Source organism: Pezoporus wallicus, unplaced genomic scaffold (assembly GCF_028554395.1).
Source record: "Pezoporus wallicus isolate ANWC-B61680 ecotype Strahan unplaced genomic scaffold, APGP_CSIRO_Pwel_v1 contig_8333, whole genome shotgun sequence".
In the NCBI taxonomy this organism is placed as follows: Eukaryota; Metazoa; Chordata; class Aves; order Psittaciformes; family Psittacidae; genus Pezoporus; species Pezoporus wallicus.
Genome location: NW_026637037.1, coordinates 1,443,658 through 1,471,113, shown reverse-complemented (window position 1 = coordinate 1,471,113; position 27,456 = coordinate 1,443,658). Strand labels below are relative to the sequence as shown.

The 27,456-nt window shown below is 41.8% G+C and overlaps 2 protein-coding genes across 5 annotated transcripts in view; one reads left to right on the top strand and one right to left on the bottom strand.

The window, feature by feature from the left end:
* Nucleotides 1-1,599: 1,599 nt before the first annotated feature.
* TLCD4 (TLC domain containing 4) lies at nt 1,600-23,131 on the bottom strand. 4 transcript variants are annotated; one of them, XM_057402760.1, is made up of 7 exons: nt 22,993-23,131; nt 17,608-17,773; nt 13,654-13,743; nt 9,608-9,666; nt 7,708-7,802; nt 5,582-5,655; nt 1,600-2,289 (listed from the first exon to the last, which is right to left on the bottom strand). In XM_057402760.1, the coding sequence occupies exons 2-7, from the start codon at nt 17,760-17,762 to the stop codon at nt 1,974-1,976; spliced, it is 789 nt and encodes a 262-aa protein (XP_057258743.1). In that variant the 5' UTR covers nt 17,763-17,773; nt 22,993-23,131; the 3' UTR covers nt 1,600-1,973. The 4 variants fall into 4 exon arrangements, with proteins under 4 accessions (XP_057258743.1, XP_057258744.1, XP_057258745.1 ...); XM_057402761.1 differs by lacking the exon at nt 22,993-23,131 and adding an exon at nt 22,778-22,849; XM_057402762.1 differs by lacking the exon at nt 22,993-23,131 and adding an exon at nt 21,966-22,061.
* ALG14 (ALG14 UDP-N-acetylglucosaminyltransferase subunit) overlaps nt 22,993-27,456 on the top strand; it is a 37,133-nt gene continuing 32,669 nt past the window's right edge. The window contains exon 1 of the mRNA XM_057402765.1: nt 22,993-23,424. Within this exon, the coding sequence (XP_057258748.1) occupies nt 23,412-23,424 (13 nt within the window). The 5' untranslated portion in view covers nt 22,993-23,411. The remainder of the gene's footprint in view (nt 23,425-27,456) is intronic.

Genomic DNA, 27,456 nt, shown 5'->3' with positions numbered 1-27,456 from the left:
GACTATGGATTTACTGGTACCCAAACCCGTTCAGCGCTCACTCAGATCATCCGGCTGAACAGATTAATTGCTAACTTTTCCAAGGCATAAACAGCTCTATTGTCTGCAGGTTGTGAAGTATTCATAAGCCCAGAATCCAAACAACCAAGGGTAGTAACAACCCTTGATATCTCCCTTAACACTGGAAATGGTTTTGGAAGAAAGCCTGCCCAGTTAAAGAGTGGAACTAGGCTTACAAAAGTGTGTATTATTTAGCCCAAACAGTACTCTCTAGCATCATTTAACTGGGGAACCACACTTACCACAGCTGCCTCGGTTAGAAGGCATTTCAGCCTACATAGTCCTCTTGGGGCCTTACAGCCATCCAGTTCCTGAAGGATGGAAACACTAAGAGCACAGGACTGGGGCAATCACACCTCTGACTACAGAGGGGAGAGTTCACATCACCCAGCTTTGTTACAGGGAACAGGACAAGAGGAAAACCAATGATCCTACACAGGGTAAATGCTTTACCTTTCTGTTTGAAAAGGAATTGCTGAAGCAGTCTGCTAAAGTAACTGGGTTGTGCACCGAGTGAAAATGCAGGCTTTCAGCACACCTTACCAGAAGGTGTAACAAGCAACATGTAAAAAACCCCAACAAACACAGTACCAAACCAAGCACCACAGCAAGTTAAAAACCAGGAGTTAAATCAGTCCCAATTCAGCTATGATATAAAAGCAAGCAAACCAAAACCGAACTACACAGCAGTGCAGCTCTCAAAACCCTTTAAAACTCAAACAAACCCCAGAATTTCCTCAAAGTGTATTAGAAAATAGATTCAAGACTAGTCCCAGATGGTAAGATTCCTCTTTCATAGCCTCCAAACCTTTCAGCTTGCAGAAGAAGGAACAGAGTACCTACTGACAGATCTGCTTTACACAAGTCTGGCACAGTTAACTCAAGAACGCGTTTAGTCAACACCTCAGGCTATGATTAACAAGGAAAATGTGACAAAAACCTCAGTACTTCAGATCAAATGGGTCATCGTGGATCAGAATCCAAGGACTGCTGCAAATTACACATCACATCAACAGAAGAATTTTACCTCTTTATAATTAAACTTTGCTTCCAAATAGCCAGTGGTTACAAATACTCTATGGAGAATTGCAACACTTCTCCAAGGTAGTAGCAGCAGCAAAGAAGAAATGTGTCAGAATGATGCTATTTCCACACCTCATTTACCATATTGACTGCCAAAACCAATTCCATGGGCAATTTAGAAGAGTTAGGATTGCATGTAATGTAACAGAGCAAAAGCGAACCCTTCCCATCAGAATCAGAGCATTAACACTTCTTCAGCTATTCTCTAGTCTTATAATACAGCATTTTAGATCACTGTATCTCATACATTGCCCCAAATGGGTTGCATTCATATAAGGCAGAACAAAAAGCAGTAAAAGACTTCACAGAACCAAAGCTACAGTTTTAGGTTTTTCTGCAAAACTTAAAAAGTTGTCAAGACTGAAATCTTGATTGTTATTCCCAGAAGAAAACATAGAAATGTGCCAGGAAAATTGCACCATATCAGGAGTTTTGGAAGTTTCTGTTTCCTAAAAAAAGAGAGAGAGATCTTGATATTCATTGGGTTTATAAAACACATTAATCTGAGAAACCTGAGTGAAACACTTCAAACACACTGGTGGACAACAAGCAAGTCACCAGTCTGCTCCTTTCTAACTTCAGCAGCCTGTAACTGCTTAGAACACACACATGGAACTCATTTGTGGGAGCTTTTGCTTTTATTCCTCACCGGACAGGATCCATAAAGCGTGGCCCTGGGTGTGCAGGCAGTGTGGTTAGGGAAAGAGTAAGGTCAGTACAGAGGTAATACCTTGTTTTCTTAAGAGGATCATTCCATGGCAGAAATGTGCACTGTTTCAGTGAACCCAGATTACTTTCACAGCAGGAATTGCATTTTATGTGTGTGACTTCTAGTCAGATTTGCCATTTCTGTGAGTTTTGACTTCCTCCCGTCCGATAAGACAGATGACTCTGTAGCATCCTTTTGCAATTTTGACCATCCACATCACGTTCATAATATCCAAGACAACACTTGAGATAATCCAGGCGCTCTGGGCTGCAAATCCTAATCTGTGGAAAGCCTCTGTTCCAAAGGAGGAAATGACATGGCTGTAATACACAGGCATGACGGCAATCCTCACCACGAAGAACACAACTGTCATCAGCAAGCCATTGATGATGTTGGCCTTGGAAGATTTGGGATATCCCAGTATTTCAAAGAACCACCTGCAAAAGCAGCATTCACAGAGATGAGGCAGACTTGAAGCCATCTCATTAAAGAAGGATTTTATTCACTTTTTTTAAGCAATAAGTTATTAAATGCTTCCACCCTTATAATTTCTAAATTCTTACACTGTCTTGGCTTAATTGTAAATTCTTCCGCTTGGCTGAAGCCCACTTAAGCGGTAAGTGATAACCGGTATACTGCAGAATAACATAAAATCCCAACTGGAACCGGAAACCAGTTGACAACCAGCATCCTTTCAGTGCCGTTGTGTAATACGCTTTATAATTTTAATTCAAAATGATAAATTTCGTATGAGAAGTTTAGGATAAATGATACCGATTTATTACTTGATACTACATTTTGCACCAACGGGCAACTAGAAGTCTAATTTCCTCCCCCGAAAGCAATTCTAGCATTGTATTTGGATACAGTCATTTAGACAGTGCTCTAGTTTCCAGTTTCTCAGAGTTGGGATTGCTTCTGTTCCTCCCCACCAGTGTAAATGGCACTAAACCATGTCACAGCCGGGTATGTTATGAAAAGATAAAACTAAAAAGCCCCTCTCCTGCTACTACTACTGTAAATGGTCTTAAAAAAGTAATTACTGCATATAAATTCATTAGTAGACAGGCATGATTTATGTACTGCTTCACACACAGAACCCCTGCGTTGAACTCTATTAGGAAGAGAAACACTTACACCAAAATAAACACAAGGAAAATCTGCGCAGCAGTGGCAGGTTAAAGATCGAAACAGAAGAAAATTCCTTAAATCACTGTACTCGTGATGGGAGATGGGGAGGAAAAGTGGAATAATCTGTTTATTTCCAAGGAGATATGAGGGTAAAACTATTTAACACGATACCAGTTCTAAAATGGATTTTGAAAGTAATTTTCAATTTAATTATCTACAGATTAATGCTTAGCATTAATTAGAGATATACTAGGTAATATATGTTAGGTAATTAGAGATATACTAAAGAGAATTGCCAGACATCCAGCTCTAACAGAAGTAATCTGAAACAGTTAGAATCCAGGTACTCGAGGTGGCAGCCCAGCCTAGAAGCAGGATACCTCACCACAGAAACACTCACTGGGATGACAAGCAGAGAGAGCTGATATCTTTGGTCAGACTGACAATTAGAGCTTGTACTTTCATTGATATCTACAATGCAGATTCCAAAAGCAATATAAAACCAGGGTTTAAAATACACTGCAATGGGACAGTGTAGAAGACTGGACATCTGCTTAGCAACTTCCCTCTCCCAGCAAATTCAGCTAATACAAGTCAATAAATCACGTGTATCACTACAAGTTTACCCACAACAGCTAATACTTAATTACATAGATGCTGATACTAACATTACAAGATTTAAATGCTTGGCATGGAGACAACCTCCAATTAGAACTCCCCAACAACACAGACAGGAAATACACAGACAGTTCTGAGATTAGAGTATCTTTTTATACTTTAATAATAGCTCTTCTGGTAATCCTAAGAATGCAAACATGAAACATAATGGAAGCCATTATCATTATCCACTACTTTCTGCCTTGAGGGTCTGGTTCTCTTCAAATTTAATTAAAAAAACCCTGAAATATTCACACAAAACCCCACCCAAAATAACCCCAAAAAACATTCCTGCACTAAGGAGATTATGTCCCTTAGCACAAGAAACTATTATCACCCGCAGTGATTTCTGGTGTTCTGAGAAAGCAGTAAGAGCCCATATTCAAAGACACATGATCTCCTCCCAGGCATTAAAAAAGTATAATGCCTATTACTTTTAATAGCCAGACATATCACAGTGCTTCCTAACACAGCCTGAAAGATAGGCATTAGTACAGGTACCACTTCAACCCAGGATGTACTTCTGTCTCAGGGGAAGTCAGCTGGGACAACAGCCATTCACTCAGATATGAATGTCAATATAGAAACCTAGAATATAACACACCCTTTTTCATCTTCTTACTCTCCTCTTCCTTGTATTACTAAAAACAAGTTTAAAGAAGTTTACTTATTCCTCAATTCTTCTGTGCACACGGAGCACAGACTACATTAGACTCTAATCTCTGACTCCACTCTGCTTGGGCAAACGGAAGCAACTTCTAGAGACCTCCGTTATCCCACCTTTCCCTCCTGCAACTTCAATTGCCAAGCTTATGTTTGAAAGGGGTCTCAGCATAATCTTTTTTATTCTTAGAAATCCAAGGAATGATGCAGCCTCATCAAATATTTTGGGGCTTACAGTCATAATGCAGTGATGGGTAATACTCAAGATACCCTGTCTGCAGGAGGACTACAGTCCCTCTTTGCCTTACATTATCCTTTCTCTACCAGATGCCTGGAAAAGAAAACAGATGGCACACACGTACAGAAGTTATGGGAGAGGAGGACAGCACTGCCCTATACCAAAGCCCCTCTCCTGAGGTGAGGTTTTCCTGGGGCAAATCCCTGTACCAAGCTGGATCACAGCAGCTGTGGCACAGGAGAGAGGTCACCTTCCCCGGAGCACTGCAAAACTCCCCTGCTTCCTTTGCCTGTGGTACAGGGCATTATTGTGCTCCCTTTCTGATACCCACAGCAACAATTCTAGTAGCAACACTATGATCAGAAGCCATGGCAGGCTTCAACTCATTGAGCTCTGCAAAATGCCTTCTGCCACTTCCTTCTTTGAACACAAGTATGAAGATTAACCAGGTATATTTAGGTGCTTTATTATTTTTCTAGTTTAAGTCCTCAAATTAATATCCAGATCTATTTTTGAAAGCAAATAAAGAATATGCACTTATATTATTCTATGTATTCATATATTAATACTGATCTATACACGTGCAGCACTGCAAAATAAACTTCCAGTTATGCAGGACAATGCAATTCCATTCTAGGATTCTGATGGTGTTATCTTTTCCTAATCCACAATACTAAAAAAATCCCTATTGAAAATGATGGCTTTATTAGAATAATTAAATGAACATAAAAGGGATAATGAACAATATTATGTTTGTCAGGTTTTCTGTTCAGTAGCTTCATTTTAAAATGGCATTAGATATGAAGATTGGTCTACTCTAAAAAGGACATCGGATGAATGCATTAGTTGCATTGCTGCAGCTATAGCAGCAAAAAAGTTTTCCACATAGTAATCCTTAGTTCATATATATGAATGTATATATTTACAAATACAATATATATAAATTCCCATTTGACAACAGAAAAGACTTCCCAAGTGACAGAAATCATGATACAAATTAAGTTGTAAAGTAATGATGCAAACATTCCCTGAGCACTTACCGCTGATTGACGAAAGGAGTGGAGAACTCTGCGAGCAGACGGAAGTTTCCAAAGTAAGCCAGCAGACCTTTGCTCTGGTTAGCAAAACAAAGCAGACATTGAAACATCAACAGCGGAGATGTGAAACCTTGATTACAGCCTTCAAGTACACACAGACTGACACAGCGTCTCAACTTCTTTATTAAAACAATAGCAAACAAGTTCACCAGCTCTAGGCTACTTCCTCCCAGCTTCAAAGTACGGTTTACCTCCAAAGCTGCAATCGTCCCTTCAGGTAGCTCAAATCAGTACTGTTTAAATTAAGAAGCTTACAGTTAAGTGGCCATGGAAAGTAGCAACACAAGACTGGCACAAGTTAGGTTAGAATTATAATAATGCTATTACTAAGATAATTATGAAGATTTGGGGTTTCTCAATGTTGAAACAAGTTCAAAAATAAACACCGTAAGCTAAAGAAAGGTGTCCCTGCATTGGTTTAGGAACATAATTCACCCAGTGAAGATGAATTCCCAGCTCTTATTTGGCAGCAGAAAGGGCACATAAAGCCTTTTCTTGCCTCTGACATACTGCAGGGGAAACCCTTTCCAGCAGTTGTGTCACAGCCCCAGCCATGCCCTGTGAGTTGGAAGATGATCACATCTCCTCCGTGGCAGCATCCATACGACTGCGTGGCACATTCACATTGATACATGTTGCAACTGAGCACTTTCCTCCAAGTGACAAAGTACAGCATATTCTCTGCCTTATCGTTTGGTTGTGTTCCATTACACAATGGCTAGGCCAGCAGCAGATGTAGAGATAAAAAGACTTTTAAAACATTTTCATAGGCTTCATGAACAATCTATGTAGTGCGTGTCAGGATTCCCCTTTTCCCCATCAAACACGTTTGTACCCACTACTTCAGTGATTTCACGTCAGTTCACACTACACCAAACAGAGGATCTCTGTTCTTCATCAAATTCTTTCCTATCTTTAAGAGCTGTATTTTAAATAAGATACTTAGGAGTAACTTTCTCTGAAGATAAGAGAATGAGAGTAATACACAGACATCCAAGGGCAGAGCTACAGCCAAATAAGAACTGATTTAAATGAAGCTCCCACAAAGTAGACTTTGTTTAGTCCAGAAACAACTAATGATTTTCCTGCATCAGGGATTAGCCTTGCTACTGGTATTTTCATTTCTCTAATCTTCAGTTCTAATTCACTTTCATCCATGATAACATTAGAAGATCCAATTATCTTCAGCCCGAAACAGAGCATGTACTTCTCAGTATACTTCATCCCCATTATGTGGGCAATCTGACAGTAATCTGGTACCTCAACACTTTCAGCACTGTAAGGCTGGGATTCACACAGTAGGCAGGCAAAGAAATGTAGTAAATGAAGTAAAATGCATTTTATAAGATTTCTTTTTTACTGCATAAGCTTTACAGAAGGAATTCAGGAGCATTATTCTAGAGGTCAATGGGACTTCTATGAAGTCACATGGGCAGCTTTGAGAACTTCCAGCAGCAGCAGGGAATAACGAAGTGAGGTTTTATCCTAGGACAGTATCCTTCTCTTCCCCTTTTCCCTTCAGTGTACGTATGTGACAGATATTTATAGATAGACACAGTTAATCATCCACTGTTTCCCCACCAAATTAACCGTAAAGAAAAAAGCCCATGCAGCTGATCGTAGCACATCCTGCACCAGGATTATGGATCACTGACCAATGGCCTTGCAATACAATCACAAGCAGAACATAACCCCTCGGAATCATTTCCTTCCAATTCTTCAACTAACTTCATACTTGGGGGTTTGTCTGAAAGCCTTTTCTACAACCATTTGAAAAGGCCCTCTGTCAAAAGTCCCTCTACAGCAAAAACCGAGTGGAGTTTTAAGCTCAGCTGTCAAATAAGTTACACATTTGCATTGAAGGACTGTAATAGTGAAATATTACACATGTACCACAAATGACTGATAAAACCATTTAGAAAGTAACAGTGACTGTAAATAGAAATACATCTTTCACAAAGCTAAAGCACCAACCAATGAAGAACTTCATAAACATTAAGCAGATGAGATCTCTAAATTGTCTTCAATGCCACCTGCTTGTTATGTGACTGGAAAAATACAGCACTCACCAGTACAAAATAGTAAGCATACAGAGCTGCCAAGTGATGTATTACAAAATACTTGTCACCAATTGCCTTCCAGTAGTAAAGAATAAGCAACAAATCTACAAGAGAAAAGAAATAATGATAAAGAACAATTTATTATATTACCTTTTACCTCGCAATAGCTTTAGAGGTGTAAAGGCCAACAGAGGTTATCAGTAGAAACTCTCTATCTCAGAAGAGAAAAACTTTTATTCTGAGGCTCAACTTTAGTCAAAGCATTAAGCAACAGTTTTCTTCCAACAGTTGCTATAAATTACAACTTTCCACTTCAATAGAAGTGCAGAGGCTGAAATATCTTGGAAGAAAAAAGTGCATTCAGACTCTTGGAGCAAGACTTCACACTTCTGAACCCAAAGATTTGGAAGAAGTGAAAAAACAACCAAAACCAGAGGGGATGGGGGCTACAGCAGGCATAGCCATATACAAATACATGCAGGGATCTATTACAGGGCACTTGTGAATCAAAAAGGAGTTATATTAGCTAACAGTGAACCATTTACTAAAAATATTTTGCCAGGGACACTTGGAATGAGAAGCATGTTTGCTTTCTTTAATCAGAACTTTCCATTTATTGCAGCAGTGATGCAGTGGGCCCGAGTTAATGCTTTGACAGAAGCATTCTTTCTTCTCCCATGATGGTCTAAGATTTCAGAAGATTTTTGTACTGGAATAAGCAATTTCTGCCCCTCCCCCCCCCCGCCCCGCTCCAAATGAGTACTTTAAACTGGAATATTAGTGACCAATGTTTCCAATCAAAGACTTTACTCTTGTGCCTTTTGTATGTCCAATGAGAGTCTTGATCTCTTTTGTATTAGCTACCTTCAGGCAGGACTATATATATCACCTAACATGGCTGCTCCACTTCCTATTAATAATTAAACATTAACTATACAAGGAAGTGAGAGAGAATGAGTGGCCAGGCTCAGGTCTCTGTTCAAAGGCATTCATTAATTCATCATGAAATTCTAATGCATAATTATTCAGAAATAGATACCAATGAATTTAAACATGAAAGCTGAAGTTCTTATGGAAAAAAACAGAGACTTAAACTAACCCACAGATTAACAGAGGGTGCCAATCACCAGACTATCTCCAGTGGGGTGAGAAAACTAGTCTGGGAGATAGTGAAGTCCAGTCTCTGACCAGACTCTGTCCTAACATGAGTACCTTTCCCTGAAAATAGCCCAAGCCACACCAAATTCTTGCTATGATAAGTCAGTATTATCTCCACACACCATAAAAGAAAGCTCCCAAGCAATTTGCAGCAAAATTCCCACAGCAGTTTTAGTTGACAGTAAATAATTAAGGACACATATATGGGATAAAATGCCATTTCAAGAAAATAATGAAAATTGCCCCATTGTATATGACTAAATTTTGGCTTAAAGGGAGACTAAGAGGTGGGCAGGCAGGATCCTATGGCATCATTCGCCTCAGCTTGTACTGAAGGCTATTAAAATCCTTCTGCCAGCATTCTGAGCTCATAGGAAGAAACATATGACAATAGAGCCACAAGCTGTAGCCGCCCCAAGGGAGTGAAGGGCACTGCTTTAACACCTTCTCAACTGGCTGAAGGACAAATCTGAGCTGGAGTTGGTGGTTGTGTAGCAAACCATCATGAAGCCACACAGTGGCACTTCCTCCGTACTTGGGGAGATGATATTTCATCTTCCACATCCACTGGCAAGATCCTGTCATTCCACCACAACCCACAACTCCATTAGGAATTCTAAAAGGCACAGGAGAAACTGCATTGTATACACATGTCACATCCCTGGCACAGTGACTCAGTATAAATATATAGGCATAGTGACTCAATGTAAATACGCAGGGTCTGTGTGTTATATACACATTGCATAATTACCAGAAATGAGGTAGCCTGTGGTAATAGCAATATTCAGTTTCACAATTGAAGGGTCACCCCTGCAAACATACCAAAAATACATAGTTACACCCTTTGTAACAAGGCAATTTGCAAAGGATATACACATACCAAACACATAATGTCTATTAGGTCACCTTATTCTTAGCCCATCAGCAAGATGTTTCAAGATTTGATTAAGAAAGGTCCTAGTTATGTACATGGATTCCTTTTTCACCCACCTATAAGTCATCTACTAACTACCTTCACCAGGAATACCCCCTGCCTTGGGGCAGAGAATGCCCCAAGAGCCTTGCTAGAGTCTAGAACTGGAACAGAGCACATACCCTTAGCTGGCTTCTCTGAAAAGAGGATAAAAGAGAACCCTGCATCTCCATTTTTGTTCTTCTGCCAGTGTTAAAACTTTGTTAAGGATGACAAAAATATCTTGCTCAGCTGGTACTTTTCGTATTCATAAGAGGATGGATACTTACAGGGATAAACAGAGTAGGAGGAGACATGAAAGGAATTATTTGCCAGTTCTCTGAAACCAAGGAACCTTTGAGAAGAAATGCTTTCCAGAGCAGTTTCACACCTTCTGTCCCTTCCCTTCTGATGCCAAACATTCAGCAGGCATTCAGTAGCATACAGACAACTTCAGGTCCTCAAGGATGTTCAACAAACCCAAACTTGTGAATACACCTCAAGAAAGGGAATCATCCACATTACAGCACTTATCCTTTCCTCCACCATCCTTTGTATGGCCACATTTTGAGTTTGGTAAGCAAATCTCTTCTCCTTAGCATAAAGATCATAACATGTTTTTAACTAAGTAAGCTTGTTTGTGTAAGTATGAATTGAGCTTCAAGTGACAGCTCTAGAGATTTACCCAACGTTGACTGCACAAGACAAGCTGTGAAAGAAAGTTCTGCTGGAAACCTTTTGAGATAAAAGGAACACAACTCTGCTTATAGCACCTCCAACACAAAGTCTCCCTCAGCTAGAAAGCAGTAAAACGCTATTACTTAGCCTTTATTTTTTAATCCTATTGGAATGAAGCAGTGGAAGAGATTTCCTGTATTACTACAATCTGTTCACTAAATTTTAAGGCCTTCTCAGCATCTAACACTAACTGCTTCCCTGAGGGAGAGGGAAGCTTACAGGAAAACAGGATTTGCAAAACCTCATTTCTGCTATTAGATGAGAAAAAAAAACATGACTAGGAGAGCCTGGAGCTCACTCAAGCCCTTAAGAATGGAGCCATAGAAGCTCTCTTAACTACAACTTGAAATGGGGACATTTTTCCACGGCTTCAAAACCTGGTTTTGTGGACTATGTAGGTTGAAGGCCAAGTGCTTCTTTTGGTGTACATCTTCTGAAAGTCACAGCTAGACACAGAGCATAAACAGATGTTTTCTCACATGCTGAGGCTCTTGAGAAAGTTACAGCCCTCCCATTAGAGCTCTATCATCACACCCAAACTTGTAAGTGCTCCCAACATACTTCAGTAAATCATCACCAAGATTGAGCCTGCTCTGAAGAACCTTCATATTCTTCTCTGGAACAGATGCAAAGGATTGAATGTATGCTTGTTCCATGGTATTGGTAAATGTGACTTAACTGGATGAGACATTCACTTCCCTCCGTTCTTTCCTTGAGAATGGTCACCTTGCAACAAACCTTCTATGGACTTTCTAAACCAGCACTTCAGCAACATACAAGGCTGCACTGCCCGTCTGTCATATCCCTTCAAGAAGAGTTCATGTTAGAATTCCAGATTAAGGTTAATTAATGGGAAACTCAGAATTTAGCCTACAATCTTCTAGATTTCCTAACCTGTTTCCTTGAATGGGAAGTGCAATGGAGCTTACAAGCCCTGGTGTTTGCAGCCTAGTTTTGAAGCAAGCAAGAATCAGGAGTGGCAAACAGGGAGTTATCTGAATAAGTGAAAGGGAAGAGCTCTCTCTTTTGTCATTGCTAAGGAGGTATGTGTGGCAAATGAACTACACATGAACATGCACAGGCAGATAGAACAAACAGAAGCCCACATGACTATCTTCAAACTTCTTTGCAGATAGAGTCGTATAAAACACTAATCAGAGTAATGACTATCAAGTGGACAGCTGTATGAAGAAACCTGTTCTGTGAAGCTCCAATTAGCTCTTACTTATTTACAAATTCTCCTTTTCCCTATCTGATCTCTAACAGAGATCACTCACTTTCTACTCTGTTATTCTCACCACCTCAAAAAGAATTTCTATGTCATCTTTGTTAGGTAGTCTGTATTACATAGAGAGAAAAAGCAAAGTGTTCTACAAAGTCCTAGAGCATCAAAAAAGATACACATACACTATGCTGATGCTTCCCTCCAACTTATCAGTGCTCCAGTCTCTATTATCCTTTGTTAGCATCTATCAGACCTAGATTCAGGCATTACCTGACAGTAACACCGCATGTCTCCGCTGAGCCCAAACGCTCAGCAGGAGTCCTGATCCCTTTCAGGACATACAGGTATCATAGGCATCATGCGTTTAAGCTTCACACGAAGCCAGAATTTAGGTTGACATACATAGAGGCTCAGAACTTGTGATTTGCCATTATAGACAGAGGTATCTTTAAATCCCACAGAAATGAGCTGACTGGATACTGTTCAGTCAATGACTACACAAGGATGGTGGCAACTGTGAGAGAGAAAGAGTGTCTGTATCAAAACCTTCCCAGTAGTCTAAAATCAGAGCATCTGAGTAATATTTTCAGGCTTCCTGAGCCAGAACAGTGCAAGAAAGCTGCATGAAGGATTCCTGGACATTTACTTAGAAACTGCTAAAACCAGATGCAAAAATGTCTTGTATTGTTAATAAGAGACTCCTACAGAAAGCCTTATGCATCCTTCATATCTGTAAATGACTAAGTCCTATAGCTTATGCTTGCACTTCAAAAGGACATTAGTTTTCCAGACTGAGCAGCCCTGCAAGAGGCCATCTGGCACTTCCCATATAACTTGGTGGTTTTCCTCTTCAGTCTTATTCAATTAAAATCAAGACTAAGAGTAATATAAAAAGTCAGCCTTAGAAGAAGATGCACATCTGCAAATTCTGACTTCACTGGTAGGAGAAAGCCTAATGCAAAGGTGTATTTCACTCACAGACTGCATGTAAGTATTTGTCAAGCCATGGGCAGTATTCTCTTTGGTCTTCCTTTACACTTAATCACTTGCACGAACATGAATTCAAATCATTGCAACTGTTTTAAGTACACTGATACTTCACACAGTTTAGAATTACTAGCTTAATAACTGAGACCACTGATTCCCACATCTGGAGTATGTTCTGTGCACTTTCAGTTGACAAGACCCTGACACCACTAAGATAATTTTGACCAGGCAACAGTGTACAGAAATACTGCCATGAAATGAACCCAAAGCTCTCATTTAAAACACACAGATTTGATACACTTCCACTGGATTTTAATATATAAAGTTTTCCTTACTCTACCAAATGTAAATAACACCATTGACAGCAATCACTGTAAACAGATCCAAACAGAAGAAACTATTTAGAAGCAATATTGAAATAAAGGGGATTGATTTCTGATTAATTTGATTTTTTCCTGGAAATACACCAGGATGATTTAGTAAATGCAAAGATTCAACTTATTTATCATCACTAAGAGGCTTTTATTTCGGCTTTCATGACTTCCTTTGCACTATTTAGAACAAGTTCTACTCAAAGAAAGCAGAATAAAAGCTTCCATCTAATAAACCTTACCACATGAGACACACGAGAGATGTCATAATAACATGCTGCTTTCCAACATGATTAACAGATCTCATAAGATATCCAGACTGTACTTTGTCTCACTAAAGACACCAGAATGCAGTGACAAAAAATCCAAAACAGGCAACCATTTTATCATCTATTACTACATACAGAAAAGGCCAATGTTACAATTACTGCATATTTTAATGGGATCTTAATTATTTCAGTAATGAACATACTCAGTTATGTTACTTCATTGTATAAACACAAGATATATGTAACACTCCTTACCAGAGACGGTCAGCATTAACGGCATCATCGTATACCAAAATATAGAGGCAAAAGCCACCAACCACCAAGGCATGGAATGTGGACACTGTCCTAAAAAAGAGATTACAGTCACAAGAAGGTACTGCCACTCACAACTGTCTATACTGTGCTTAAGCTCTCAGCTGCATCCAGATACCTCTGTGAAAGTCAATCACCTCTTCTTTACGGTACATCCAACTGCAATACAATGAGAGGTGGGAAAAACAGTCAAAAAGAAGGAACCTATTAGATTGGAGCAAGGGGCCTCTTAAACAAAACACAAGGTCTTAAAGTAACAGATCTTCATTTTCCCCTATACGAATGAATCCTTAAAGACATCCAGTTCTCTAACAAATACTTGCTGTGTTGTCCCATTTTGCTGGCAAATCTGTATGCAATCCACACTGAGACTGGCCCACGAGTCCTGCAGCAAATTTCTCCTTTCAGGCACCAAATTAATAAGATGACCCACAACAAATCTGCCAAGTGAAGGTTTTGAAAAGAGGGGCATTCAATGAAAAACTTATCAAGGTAAGCATCGGAATTTCAAGTGCATTTTGAGTAGATTCTGGCTGTCAAAGAGAAAACTTGCATAACAAAAGGTTGTAGCTGAGTATCTGAGGTGTAACAGCTACAAGTTCATATGAACCAGCAGCTCACTTTGCTTTATTTACACTCCTCTTAAAGCTTTGCTTTATTTACACTCCTCTTGCCCTATATAAAGTCACAATAATCAGAGTTGCCTTGGGTACTACACACTTCCCCCTCCACATCCAAATGACACCAGTCTCAAGTATACAGGGTGCATGCACACTGTAGATAAACTCTGAATGTTAACAAGCACTTAAAAAGAACTACCTATTTACAGAGGCCCTGACAGGGTTTCTGCCAGCACACAGGACACGGTCATTCCTGCCCTTTGGAGTCCACATGTATTCTTGGAAAGCAGAACAACGCAATGGGCATGGGTCCAAAACATGTCACCTTGTTCCTCTAGCCATGGGTTTAACACTGCTAGAAACTGCATTTAATCCTGTGTAGCTGCTGTTTGCTCTCCCAGTTCTCAAGTGTGGCTAGGAAGGAAAAAAAATGTGCTAAAATAGCTCTACTGAATCATGGATAGCCTTTAAAGATGAGAACTCCAAGTTTGATGCTGTGTCATCAGAAACATCTTTGCACTGTATTCACAGCACAAAAAATAGGCACACAAATATAGAGATGCTGTTAGTTATTAGTTTTGTCTTTGTACATATTAAATACATGTATTTGGAAGTCATTCATATTTTAAACGTGCATAGATCCCTCTCAGGAGTCTCAACTCCACCATGCAAGATTTGAGAAAACCATCTTACTCCCTCTGGAAGACTTTGCAAAGACAGAGTAGGTTGCAAATAAGGGTGATGTTCTCCTTAATGTGCTTAACATGAAGTTTACTTAGTTGTGAATGCTGTGCGTTCATAAGAGAAGTCTCTATTTATGATTTGTTTAAAGAGTATCATCATGTTATTTTCAGCACTTTTTCAACAGTGTTCCAAAAAAATTAATGCAGATTTATGCAAGCTGAATAGTCAAATGTAACAAGCTGGAGGAGAACATTTACTAACCACTAGCCACAGGCTGCTTTTGGGTTAAATCTTTTTATCTATTTAATAAACAGAGAAAATTTAAGTTATCAGGATTAAGACATCTGCTCTTGCAACACAGAGTTAGCAGAGAGCTAGGAACTTTGCTTTGTCTTTAAAACAAAGCATGGCACATAGTATTAGCATTTGAGAAATGCCTGGTGGTTTTGAACATGAGAAGATAATGGTGAAAGAAGTAAAATTTATCTTAGAATATATAGATCAGTTGCAATTTGTCTCAGGAGCGGCTCTTTGTCCAAACCTTAGTGTTTGGAATACAAGCTATACACAAGCACAGCACACGGAGGGGGAGAGGATAAAAAAAAAAAAAATCAAAAGGAAGAAAGAAGCAGATTGCCTCCAACTCTGGACTTCGAAGTTGCTATAGAAGAAGGGGCAGAAGGAGGGAAATAGTGCAACACTTCATTTTAATATGGAATCTAGGTCAGTCTGTCAAGCTCCACACAGTTCTTTGAGAATCTGACAAAGCTTGTATCCTTTAACTCCTCATTAAACTGCAAAGAAACAAATTGCACTGGTAAGTTGCATACTTATTCCTTTGTTACTGAAGCTACACATACTTACCAACTGCTTAATAGCAGTACAATCATGTATTAGTAGAATAAGTGACAGGAATTTATGCACAGTAAAATAAAGAGTTCTATTACATTTGTGTCAAAGTACATTTTTTACTCAATTTGAGCATCTGCATACTTAATATTCCAGAAGCAATTACATTATTGGTTCTTAATTCTTGGAAGGTCAGTATGAACAAATTGGCAGCATAGAAAACACGGTCCAGAGCTGCAGTTCCAATGTTTGATTACAAAACCCTCCAAACTGTAACAATGCATTTCAATGCTGCGGCTCATTTCAGGCAGCTGAGCTGATAAAAATGCATAACCATCCTCTGTGTCAGTTCTGTTGGCAGTTTCCTTCAGGCCTGCCAACAGAACCATTTGTGTGAGTGCTCCCTACACCAGTTCAATATAGGACAAAATAACAACCATCTGCTTTTAAATCATTTAAGCTAACCCAACTCACTTTACTGGGAGATAGTAACTTTCTCTACCTGCACAGCTGTCTGCAGAATGCATATACGGCCATCTACATCCGCTGAATTTGTAAGATACCCCTTGGGATGCCTCTTTGTTTTGGTGAAACACTGCAGTGTTGAGGCAGTTTGACAGAACATTGGTTAGCAGAGTTAAGGGTCAGTCTTACGTAGAAAGGCAAGCACAGTTAGCCTTTCTTTCACTTTCCTCAGGTTTAACATCCACAAGCTGCTGATGAATGATACGTTGTGTGTCATGCCTTCTAACTCCAGAACTGGATGCAGCACTGGACCGCAACTCATTTATGTGCTAACATCTACATCCTGCTATCAACCCTAAGAAAAAACTTGGAAAGAAGTAAAAAAAGGTGCTGTATCAACTTGAACAGCTCACTACAAAATAGCCCAGAGATTACAGAGCAGATTATTTCCAGCAAACCTGCTATATGTAAGACAATTCACATGTTATTATGCAAAGCTGTTACAACAGCTATGAGGCATGGAATAAGTTCTCAGAAAGCCTATTATGTAATTCTATGGTCACTTGATGTGGCTTAGAGACAAAAGTTCAGCTCCAGCATGATAACAGTTTAGTTTAGCTTCCCTGTCTGCCTCCATTGTCAGTTGTAACATAGAGATAAACCTAACCTGCACTGATATGAACTGGCATCCTACAGCGTTGTTCTGGCAGATAGGTAGTCATAGATCAAACTGAAATTAAGGTGGTGCCTTTAAGAACACTGCAGGTGGACATTTGCCAAATGGAAAGGCAAGACTATTTGAGTTGCTAATGCTGCCTAGCACAATGGAAACAACTTTAGAAGCATCCACCTGATGCTGCCTTTAAATAGCACTGAGGAGGAACAGCACTGCAACAAATGCATTTTGAGTGCAGCAACAATCACATAGCACAGTTTTGAGCTTCAAACTGGAGAAAAACCTGCAAAATATTTTAGAGTTACAATAGGCTACTCAAGCATAAAGTTATACTCTATCAATTCATTTCATCCAATGAAGCTTGTATACTATACAGAATCACAGAATGGTTAGGGTTGGAACTAGATGATCATAAGGTTCTTTCCAACCACCACTACATACCCTTTCAAATATATTACAAATAAAACTCATTTTACTATATTTCCTTTATGGCTCAAAAAGGCAGGAAAGCACCCCGAATCACAGGGTTAAACACACATAGGGATTCAGATGTTGACAATTCCAGGCAGGTCATTAGCTGGATTTTGTTTTGAACACTCTTACCTTGAATTCCATTCGATCTTCCTTTTCTGGCTGAGATTGTTAAAACCAGGTGTTATTCGTGTTGACACCCAAGAACTTAAAACATGGAACAGGAACTGAAATACAGTAAAACTGGCAACAATAATGCCAATAATCAGGTTGCTGAAGGAAGCCATTTTTCTTCAGCCTGTGAAGAGAAGAAGGTGGCAATTTAGAATGACAGACTGGTTTGGGTTGGAAAGGACCTTAAGATCATCCAGTTCCAACCCCCCTACCACAGGCAGGGACACCTCACCCTAGGCCATGTTGCCCAAAGCCGTGTCCAACCTAGCCATTTAAGTCCATTCTGCACTGAACTATTTTAAGCAGCCACAGAAAGTGGTTTTGACAGCTAACTTCTCAACAGAAATACTGCTCACTAAAAGTTTCATCTTGCTCAACATTTCCCCTTAAGCCTTAGTAGTTTAAGGTATCCCCAAACTTACACATACTACACATTTTCATTGCTTATAGTTGTGTGCATTTTATCTACACAGAAAGGGCAGGAGAACCACTGACCAGTGCAACCACTAGCTCAAAAGCTTCCACTCCTGTCCCAAGATGCTCCAGAGTTAAAACTAATCTTGTTCTTAACCAGACTGACTGCTGCCAATAGGGTGTTAAAGGCAACAATGAATTTGGGTAACTGCTGTAGTAGAGAGATTCTCAGGTCAGCCTCAGGAAGCAACAGCCTTACTGCAGCTTTATGTTGGTACACTTTAGGGAGACAGCAGTTCTCAATTTGCACTCTGTTCACAGATCAGCACATAGGCTATTGCATTTGAACTTCTTTTTTCTTCATGTGAAAGTCTGAACTTCACACTATTTTAGAGCACACCAAGAAGTTTCCCATGATCAGAGGTAACACACTTCTCAGGTGGTGGGTGTTTAGACCTTCCATGAGGTCTAAAACAATAGCCAATCAACTCCAAAAGTAAATGTCAAGCCTCTAAATACTTCAGTCATTCCTCCCAAGTCACCAACATTTTGCAACACACAAGCCACAAATTTCTGCCATAAAATCATAAAATCCCAGGCTGGTTTGGGCTGGAAAGGACCTTAAGATCATCCAGTTCCACCCCCCTGCCATGGGCAGGGATGCCTCACCCTTGACCACATCACCCAAGACTCTGCCCAGCCTAGCCCTGACATATATATGTAGTTGGATGGTGTCGTGGAGTGTTTTATATTCCCAGACTGACAAAGATTACAAGCTCATAAAAAGTCAATTTGTATGAAGCTGAACAGAAAAGGGGGAAAAAGGCAAATGGCTTCATTTAAAATACTTAAATAATTATTTTAATAGCTCTTATGCTGTCACTTGTAGTAGTTATACCAAAGAAAATACCTAAAAATAACATGAAGACTTATGCTGGCATGATTTGATGGTACTACAACAACCTAATGGTCAGCAAAAACTGATACAATTACACAATGCACTTACAGTTCCCATGCATTAGAGACTGAGGGAACATGCCTTAGAGTTTTGAAGTTATATCTGCATTGCAGATAGAAAGAAACTTTAGGCTGGGGAGGGCAGAGCAGAAAGAGAAGCCCACCACTTGGAATAATAACTTTTCAAAGCATTAATTACAGTATTCTCACTTGTTGGTGTAAATGGTGAGTATATTGAAACACAGGTTCCATTTAAACTTAGAACTTTAATGAAATGTGTACTACACACAGGCCAGGGAACAACGTAGTTTTGTCTTCAAAGATCTAGAAGCAGAAGGTTCATTGATCTCAAACTTTTCTTCCCCTCCTCCTCTTTCTTTTCTCCCCCCAAAACTGAAGAGTAAAACCAGAAAGTGAATTACCCGACTCTGACTGGTACCCACAGTAAAAGCTACAGCTACATAAGCAGAATGCAGGGCAAATAAGAGCAGATTTGCTGAGTGAAACCTGCATCCAGATCAGGGATTTCAAGTGTTTGCTTCAGACCAGCTTTAATCCTGTTCTAAGGACTCTGCAGTGGTTAGACTGTATTTAATGTGCTATTCCTGCTCAGTATAACCCAAAAGGCACCCAGCTGGCATGATCTGGGACAGCTATGCATCATAGACTGAAGGGCCGTAAGCAGGGTGGGATCACAAGATTCAGTTCCCAAGTGCATTTTACTTACTCCAAACACAAAGTTTAATGTATACATGCTGCAATGCATTGCAACAAACTTGCGCTCATTCCAGTTGTTTATCTGATGGCCTGTTCTAGTTCAGCAGCATACATCCTATAGCATACTCTTTAATGCTAGCCTATTAAAACTTCCAGTCTGTCATGGTTTAAGCCCAGCCAACTCTATCCCAGCCAAAACCAAGACAATTTCAAACACCATACTGAATGTATACTATACGTTCACTGTTCTCTCAAGTACTTTTTACTTTGCTCTGCATACTTTTCCATTTGCCTCCACTGATCAAGAAGATACAAAATACAACTCAAATGTGATGCCCTTTTTGACACAGTCTAAAGTACTGGAGACAATGGGTGTTAAAGTTGATTTTCTACAACTTTTCTACCTGAAGGAATAAAACAATTAATTAAAACTCTTAATCTCCCAGTTTAAACCTACTGATAAAACACTGTGGAGTGTCCATTCCAGAATCTGCTCCTAGGGACAACACTTCATTGTTACATCATCTCATGTGTAGTAAGCAAGTCCTCTCTTGGACTGTGAAAGGAAAAAAAAACCCAGCTGGTTTCATTCCTAAAGGAGGAAACCAAAACAAATGTGGAAGACAGTTCTCTTCAGAAACACAGCAAAACATCAACCACACCTGCTTCATCCTTTTGACTAGAACACAGCAATTCTCATGATGCTACCCATTCTATTCACCTGCAGTGACTATACTGGTACCTCTGAGCTTCAAAGCCACTGACTTAATCTCTTGGACAAAAGAGCCCTATGTTTTGTTTTGTCTCCTTAGTACCTGAAGATTTTATTAGATAAGTAATGTGTCAGGGTGTGACAGGTTTTCATTTTAGTACAGCAGATTATGGAATTAAACAGAAAACCACCCAACCACCCTTGCAAGAAATGCATTAGAAAACCTCATCTTTTTACTCGGGAGCCTGTACAGGGAATTCATTTTAAGGAAAAGCACTTGTGTGGACATTGCTTGATCTGTCTTCCAGAAGTATCATACTCCTGTACCTCTCAGAAGTCTCAGCAGCAAGTACAGAACTGTGATGCCCACAGAGGAGAAAGGTATGATGGTAGCAGAGAAGAAACTAGTCACGTGGCCTCTGTTGCTGGTCTCACAGATACTCATAAGCACTTTTGCAAGACTGATTTCAGAAGGTGATTTCATACATGTTTATCAGGATGACGCTTAAATACATTACATACCAAGTCCAAGGATGTCATGCTTTACCTAGGCAAATTTAGAGTGCTGTGTTTTCATTCAATACAAGGATCAGGTGTAAACACACTACTTCAAGTGAGATGGAAGAACAGCTCAGCTGTGAATGCTTTCTCATTATCTCAACTATATCATGTTTAACATGAAAATTAACTGTTGTTTACCAGATTTTATTTCAAAGAAAAATCATTCCTGTTGGTGAACAAAAGCTTATCACTTAAAAGAAACATAATAAATTTCTGATTACATGATTTCTTTGCGGCCAAAGTTAGCATGCCAAAAGCAGCTTCAACTACGCTGTTTTTCTACCCCTCCATCTTCTTACGGCTGTCCTGCAAAGTCTGATCAAGATACAGAACTTCATGGATTAGATATGAGCGGATACTCTATTGCCCAAACTGTATGATCATTGATTACCATTCAGTCTGCTGATACGGTTTTTGAGCTAGTGGAAGGCTGGGTGGGGAGGGAGGTGTAGCATAAGTACATTGTAATCAGGGAAGAAAGTACTATGCCCAGGTTGGTTCTTCACCATTAGTTTGTTAGCAGTGGCCTTTTCCTGGCTTACCCTAAATCACTGTCTCAACCATGCAGCTGAACTGTGATTACAAGTGATGGGAACTTCACTCCTGCAGCTTTTCAATGTAGCCTTTAGGTAAATAAGTATCAGTGAATACTTTAACAATTTTCAGCAAGGTATTGCTTACACGCGTCTAGTGCAGTACCACGTTATTCTATTGACCCCAGTAATTCTGAACAAGCTACTAACACAGCTTTCAATCAGAGTAAGCGCTGGAAATACATTCAGCTATCAACATGCTGTGGTCTTCCTACAATTCCATTTCTACTTGAAATTTAGAAGAAAAAGCCCAACAATATCAAGTCCCAACATTCATTCACCCCCAATATGAAACCATCATGAAATTCCAATAGAAACAAGTTAGAACTTACTGAAAGAGGACAAAGGAGCAGAAGAGTTACCTAGCATTGTACCATCAGTGGCATTTAGCAGTTATGTCCTCATTCCACTGCTTCCACATCAATTTTCACATCATAAAAACAAGAACTGCAGCTGCACAGCCACACAACATAGTAGGGAGGTGCAGAAGATGGCATGAGGCCTGCAGCCTTTTCTCCTTTCAAGGCTGGATTTCAAGATGAGTTGGATCAACGTCCAAACAAGATTACACTGTAAAGCTGCCAGTGATACCAAGGCATCCCATCCAGCCCTATGCTCTCCTGATAGGTTTAAAACTGAGAGCCAAATCCAAACCCTGTGAAACTCGCCACACTAATCTGCAGGGAAATGCGTGGGACCACTGACTGTTTGCACAGTTTATAATAAGCCTAGTAATAAAACATCTGCAGTGCCTGAGTTTTGCTGTGCTTCTATTGCTCCGAACAGATCAGACATACTGCATTCAATGTCTTAGCTCAGTAAGCAGCGTTAAGGAGAAACGCAGCAAAACCCAAGCTATTCACAGCTTAACCCGTTCCCGTTTCTAGCCAAGGCTCCCCACACGCCAAACTCCACTTCTCCTGCTCTTAAAACGCCAAAGCAACCAGCGGGTTAGGCACGCTTTTAACACGGACCGGGTAAACAGGCAGAGCTGTGCGCTGCGCTGGCATTTACCTACATCCATCTCCTCAACCCCGCAAGAAGTTTGCAGTCGGAACGCAACAGGGAGAAGGAGAAATCACCCCCTCAACCCCTGAGGGGGCAGCGAGCCGCGGGGGTACCCTCCCCAGGCCGGCTCCCGAGAAGCGCAGCGCTCCCCCGCAGCGGACATTACCGAGCTTCCCCCGTCAGCCCCGGCGGCTGCCAAGCGGCAGCACACAGCGCTCGGACCCACCGCGGCCGCTGCGCTTCGTGCGGTCAGACCGGGCTGTGGCCAACGGACCGCGGGGGGCGGCGCCGCGCCGGGGGCGGCCCCTCGCTGAGTGAAGGAGACAGAGAAGGGGCTGCACCGCCCCGGCCCCTCAGCGGCCCCCTGGCCGCCAGCCTCACCTGGGAGCGGGGCTACCGGCTCCGCAGCGCCGCCTCCGCCATGCCTCCCCGCGGCGGCGGGCACGGTACAGCCCTTCCCCGGGCGCAGGATGCTCCGACTGCGGCGATCGGGTTACGGCGGGCGTCGCCTTAAAGGGGCCGAGCCGCCGCCGCCACCTGCCGCCGGGCTCCGCTCGCTGCCGCTGCCCCGCCCGCTCGCTCTCCACAGCAGTTCCCGCCGCCCCTCAGCGCGGCGGGTCCACCACGGCCGGGGCTAAGCGCTTGCGGCGCGGAACGGCACCATCCGGCAGCGTTCTCCTGTACAGGGGGCCCATTGTCTGCAGTGTGTGACGAGAAGTGCGCTGAGGCGGCCGGCCGTGCCCCGGGGAGCCGTTCGTGCGCTCCTCGGCAGCGCTGCGGAGCAGAGGGTAGCACCCGTCATGCGGAGAACAGGTAATGCGGATGTTCGCTGGTGCTAAATGAAGTGCTGTGAGTTTTGTCCGATTGTTTCTCAATTTATGGTTTTGAGCTGTTGGCAAAATTAAATGTGGTCATGGTAAACAGTTTTCTAACTAGAAAGCATGATCACAGAATCATATAACGGTTTGGGTTGGAAAGGACTTTAAGATCATCCAGTTTCAACCCCCTGCCATTGGCAAGGACACCTTCCACTAGAGCAGGTTCCTCCAAGCCCCTGTGTCCAACCTGGCCTTGAACACTGCCAGGGATGGGGCAGCCACAGCTTCTCTGAGCACCCTGTGCCAGCACCTCAGCACCCTCACAGGGAAGAGCTTCTGCCTTAGATCTAACCTGAACTTCCCCTGTTTCAGTGTGAACCCATCACCCCTTGTCCTATCACTATAGTCCCTAATGAAGAGTCCTTCTCCAGCATCCTTGTAGCCCCCCTTCAAGACACTGGAAGCTGCTCTGAGGTCTCCACGCAGCTTCTCTTCTCCAGGCTGAACAGCCCCAATGTTCTCAGCCTGTCTCCATACAGGAGGTGCTCCAGTCCCCTAATCATCCTCGTGGCCTCCTCTGGACTTGTTCCAACATTTCCATGTCAGTCTGATGTTGAGGACACCAGAACTGCACACAGTGCTGCAAGTGGTGTCTAATGAGAGCAGAGCAGAGGGGCAGGATCACCTCTCCCAACCTGCAGCTCACGCTCCTGTTGATGCAGCCCAGCACATGGGGGGTTTCTGGGCTCAAGCGCACACTGAAGCAGCTCATGTTCAGTTTCTCATCCACCAAGACCCCCAAGTCCTCCTTAGGGCTGCTCTGGATCACCATTCCTCTTGGCATGCTTCTACTACCATACGTGTCCTAAACCACCTCAATTTTCCATTAAGGTGTCCTGATCTTTCTGATAATTTAGGAATTCTCTCTCAACGTAACGTTGAAGGTGTTCATGTATATCCCACACTGGATTAAGCTGCAGCCAACAGAGAGCTCACCTACCCCAGCTATGTACACCAATCCCTCTTGCAGGATGCCTCCCATGACAGGAACACCGTGGCTTAAGGCTGAACAGAAACTGATGTTGGCTTGTGTCGAAGTGCCCGCCTGTGAAATGCAGAAACTCCGGTGCTGATTACTGCAGCATTGAGCCATTCCTGCTGCAGGAAGAGGATCCTGTGGGAGGTGGCAGGGCACACCGCCAGCACCTGTAACTGAGTCTTGGCTTCATCTTGGCTCAGTCTATTACTGAACACAAATTGACTCCTGGGTAGGCATTCACGTGAACATTTGAGCTACTCAAGTTTGATTTCCTACAGGCTTGTGTCTTATGGCTGATCAGGTTGTAAACTGATCAGCAGAATTCCACAGGACATTCTCAGCTGAGTGAAGGAAGAGGTCCCATTCTTCTTCCAGTCTTCTTCCATTCCAGAAACAGATGGTCATATAAAGGGAAAAATATCAACACAATTTGCTACTGAAATTGGGATAAAAGCCTCATCTTTGTCCTATCAGTTTATTCCTCATATAAAAGAAGATTTCAACTTATTTTCTATGTCTACAGATTTAGTGAAACAAAACAGCCACTAAAACCCGAGAACTGCATGGGGGGATCACAGACCACTTTCAGGATGACACAAACTAAATATTCCATGAGAATTTTTTCTTTAGTAATTCACCTTCCAAAGAACAGTCCTCACTTTTTGCTTAATCCAATATCACTGACTTTGCAGTTTCTTTATGCATATTCCTTGCCCTCTTCAGTTGTAACAGCTATGACAGTGGTCTTCCATATGGACCAGCAGTGGACCTGTGGGGTGCCAGAGGACCTGCAGTGGCCATGAGGGCAGGAATGGTTGTTCTCAGTCCCACCGGTACAGGCAAGAACTCTTTCCACTCATGGTTAAGAACAAAAAGCTCTGAACAACAAGCTCTGGCAGATTTAGCTGCTGTGTTTTAAGATGTTGTTTCTTCCAACTGCCTGAGGTCACGATCACTCTAGTAGAGCACAACAGTGAAAGCAGGTAATTTTTAATATGCCAGCCTGTCACTTGGAGTCTCCACCATAAGAGTGTGGTAATACCTAGCAGCAGGGTAAAGCAGACACTTAAGAGTAGTAATGTCTTAAACTGAGCATATAACTTTGCTAGAGACCACCTATCAGAGCCGTAAGCCTCAAAATAACCCATCACCATTATGCACTTTCTGGTTAGGAAGCATCTAGAAGACAAAACAGACTTCCTTCAAACCTCCCTAACAGGCCTGTGTAGCACACAATCCTACCAAAGAATTCCTTCATCCCGGTGTGCTGCGTGGGTGAAACAAACCAGTCTGACCTGCCTCACTGCTCTCTCCTTGGCCCATGCCCAGCATGTTGTTGAGCACGCAGCAGATCTTGACCAGAGGCAATGCCATCTCTCAACAGCCCCCACCACACACAATGGGTTGAGCGCTGTTGACTGTAGAGCTGAGAATGGTGATGCACTGAGGACTCCTGCCTGGCAGCTGCTCTCCATGTGAGCATATGTCAGGATATTTCTCAAGATTTTGGGGAATTTGCTGCCTGTGGGGGTATGAAGGCCTTGCAGTAGAAGGGAAGCCTGTAGACATGGTTAGATATGGCTACCATAAGTCCAGGTTGCTTTAGACTGGTTATCTGTCCTCTTTTGCAATCAGAAATGCTCTCCAGAAAGATTTTGAGAATGGCTTGTATATCTGCTATACACAGATATCTAATAATCTTCTTAGATTGGCTGTTACTGCTTATATGCAACAACCTCACCTTGGATGTCCCATGTCCAGCAATCCCAATGAGATCCTGAGAGCAAACATTCAGAGCAAATACATGCCTGTATTGCATGTGCAAAGCAATTCCAATAAACAACTCCTACAAAGTGTTGCTTGAACTTTACCACACCATTACTTTGAGCATTTCCAGTAAGTCATAAAAGTGTAAGACTTACTGTGCTTACATGATGCAAGCTGTGCACGCATTTCTGCACCAGAAATACAGTAGCTAGAGGGGAGGATAAACAGTCACCAGAGCAGTTTATCACAGCCAGCTGGTTGCTGTACAGTGACCACAGTTTGGCTTTCATAACTAATACACCTTTTCCTCTCTCCCTTCTGATTTGCAGCCATCTTTTTTTTCCAGCAGCTGCAAAACAAAGTTGCCACCACTAAAGGATAACTGTCAAGAACTTCCTCAGCAACAAACACCATTTCTGAAGCCAAGCTTCATCAGGGCAGGGAAGTACAGGCTTGCTGAGGTGAGGTGTGGAACAGAGATTTAGGAACACAGGGCAAAACATAAAATTATATTCCATGTTGATAGATGGCACATATCATAGAATCACAGAACCACAGAATGTTTGGGGACCTTAAAGCTCATCCAGTTCCAACCCCCGCCACGGGCAGGGACACCTTCCACTAGAGCAGGTTGCTCCAAGCCCCTGTGTCCAACCTGGCCTTGAACACTGCCAGGGATGGGCAGCCACAGCTTCTCTGGGCACCCTGTGCCAGGGAAGAACTTCTGCCTGAGAGCTCATCTCAGTCTCCCCTCTTGCAGTTTAAAGCCACCCCCGTTGTCCTATCACTACATGTCCTTGTCAAAAGCCCCTGTCCAGGTTTCTTGCTGGAAGCTGCTTTAAGGTCTACCTGAAGTCTTCTGGCTGAACAAGCCCGGCTTTCTCAGCCTGTCTCCATGGGAGAGGTGATCCAGCCCTCTCATTATGTGCTGAAAGACCATAGGGAAGGTAGAGAAGACATGGAAGTGTCACAGTAGCATTCACAGGTAAGAGCATAATTCTGTTGACTTCAGCTGAATCATCTTATTTACATTATGTAAAAGAAAAACTGGGCTCTGCTCTTCATATATGCTTTAATTACAATTAAACATCTTGGTTCTGTTGATGATTTTCAGCTGCCTGCTAATTAGGCCCAGGAATTCCATAAAGGAAGGACAAACTCTGCTGAAATGGATGGGGTCTGCTAAGATGGGTGTAAAAGAGAAGGTAGCTCAACATAAAT

Coding starts and splice junctions, on each gene's coding strand:
- TLCD4 (XM_057402760.1), bottom strand. CDS start 17,762: ATGGCTTCCTTCAGCAACCTGATTATTGGCATTATTGTTGCCAGTTTT. Junction 13,744..17,607: donor AAGATCGAATGGAATTCAAG/GTAAGAGTGTTC, acceptor TCTCTTTTTTAG/GACAGTGTCCACATTCCATG. Junction 2,290..5,581: donor ACTCCTTTCGTCAATCAGCG/GTAAGTGCTCAG, acceptor CTGCTTTTGCAG/GTGGTTCTTTGAAATACTGG.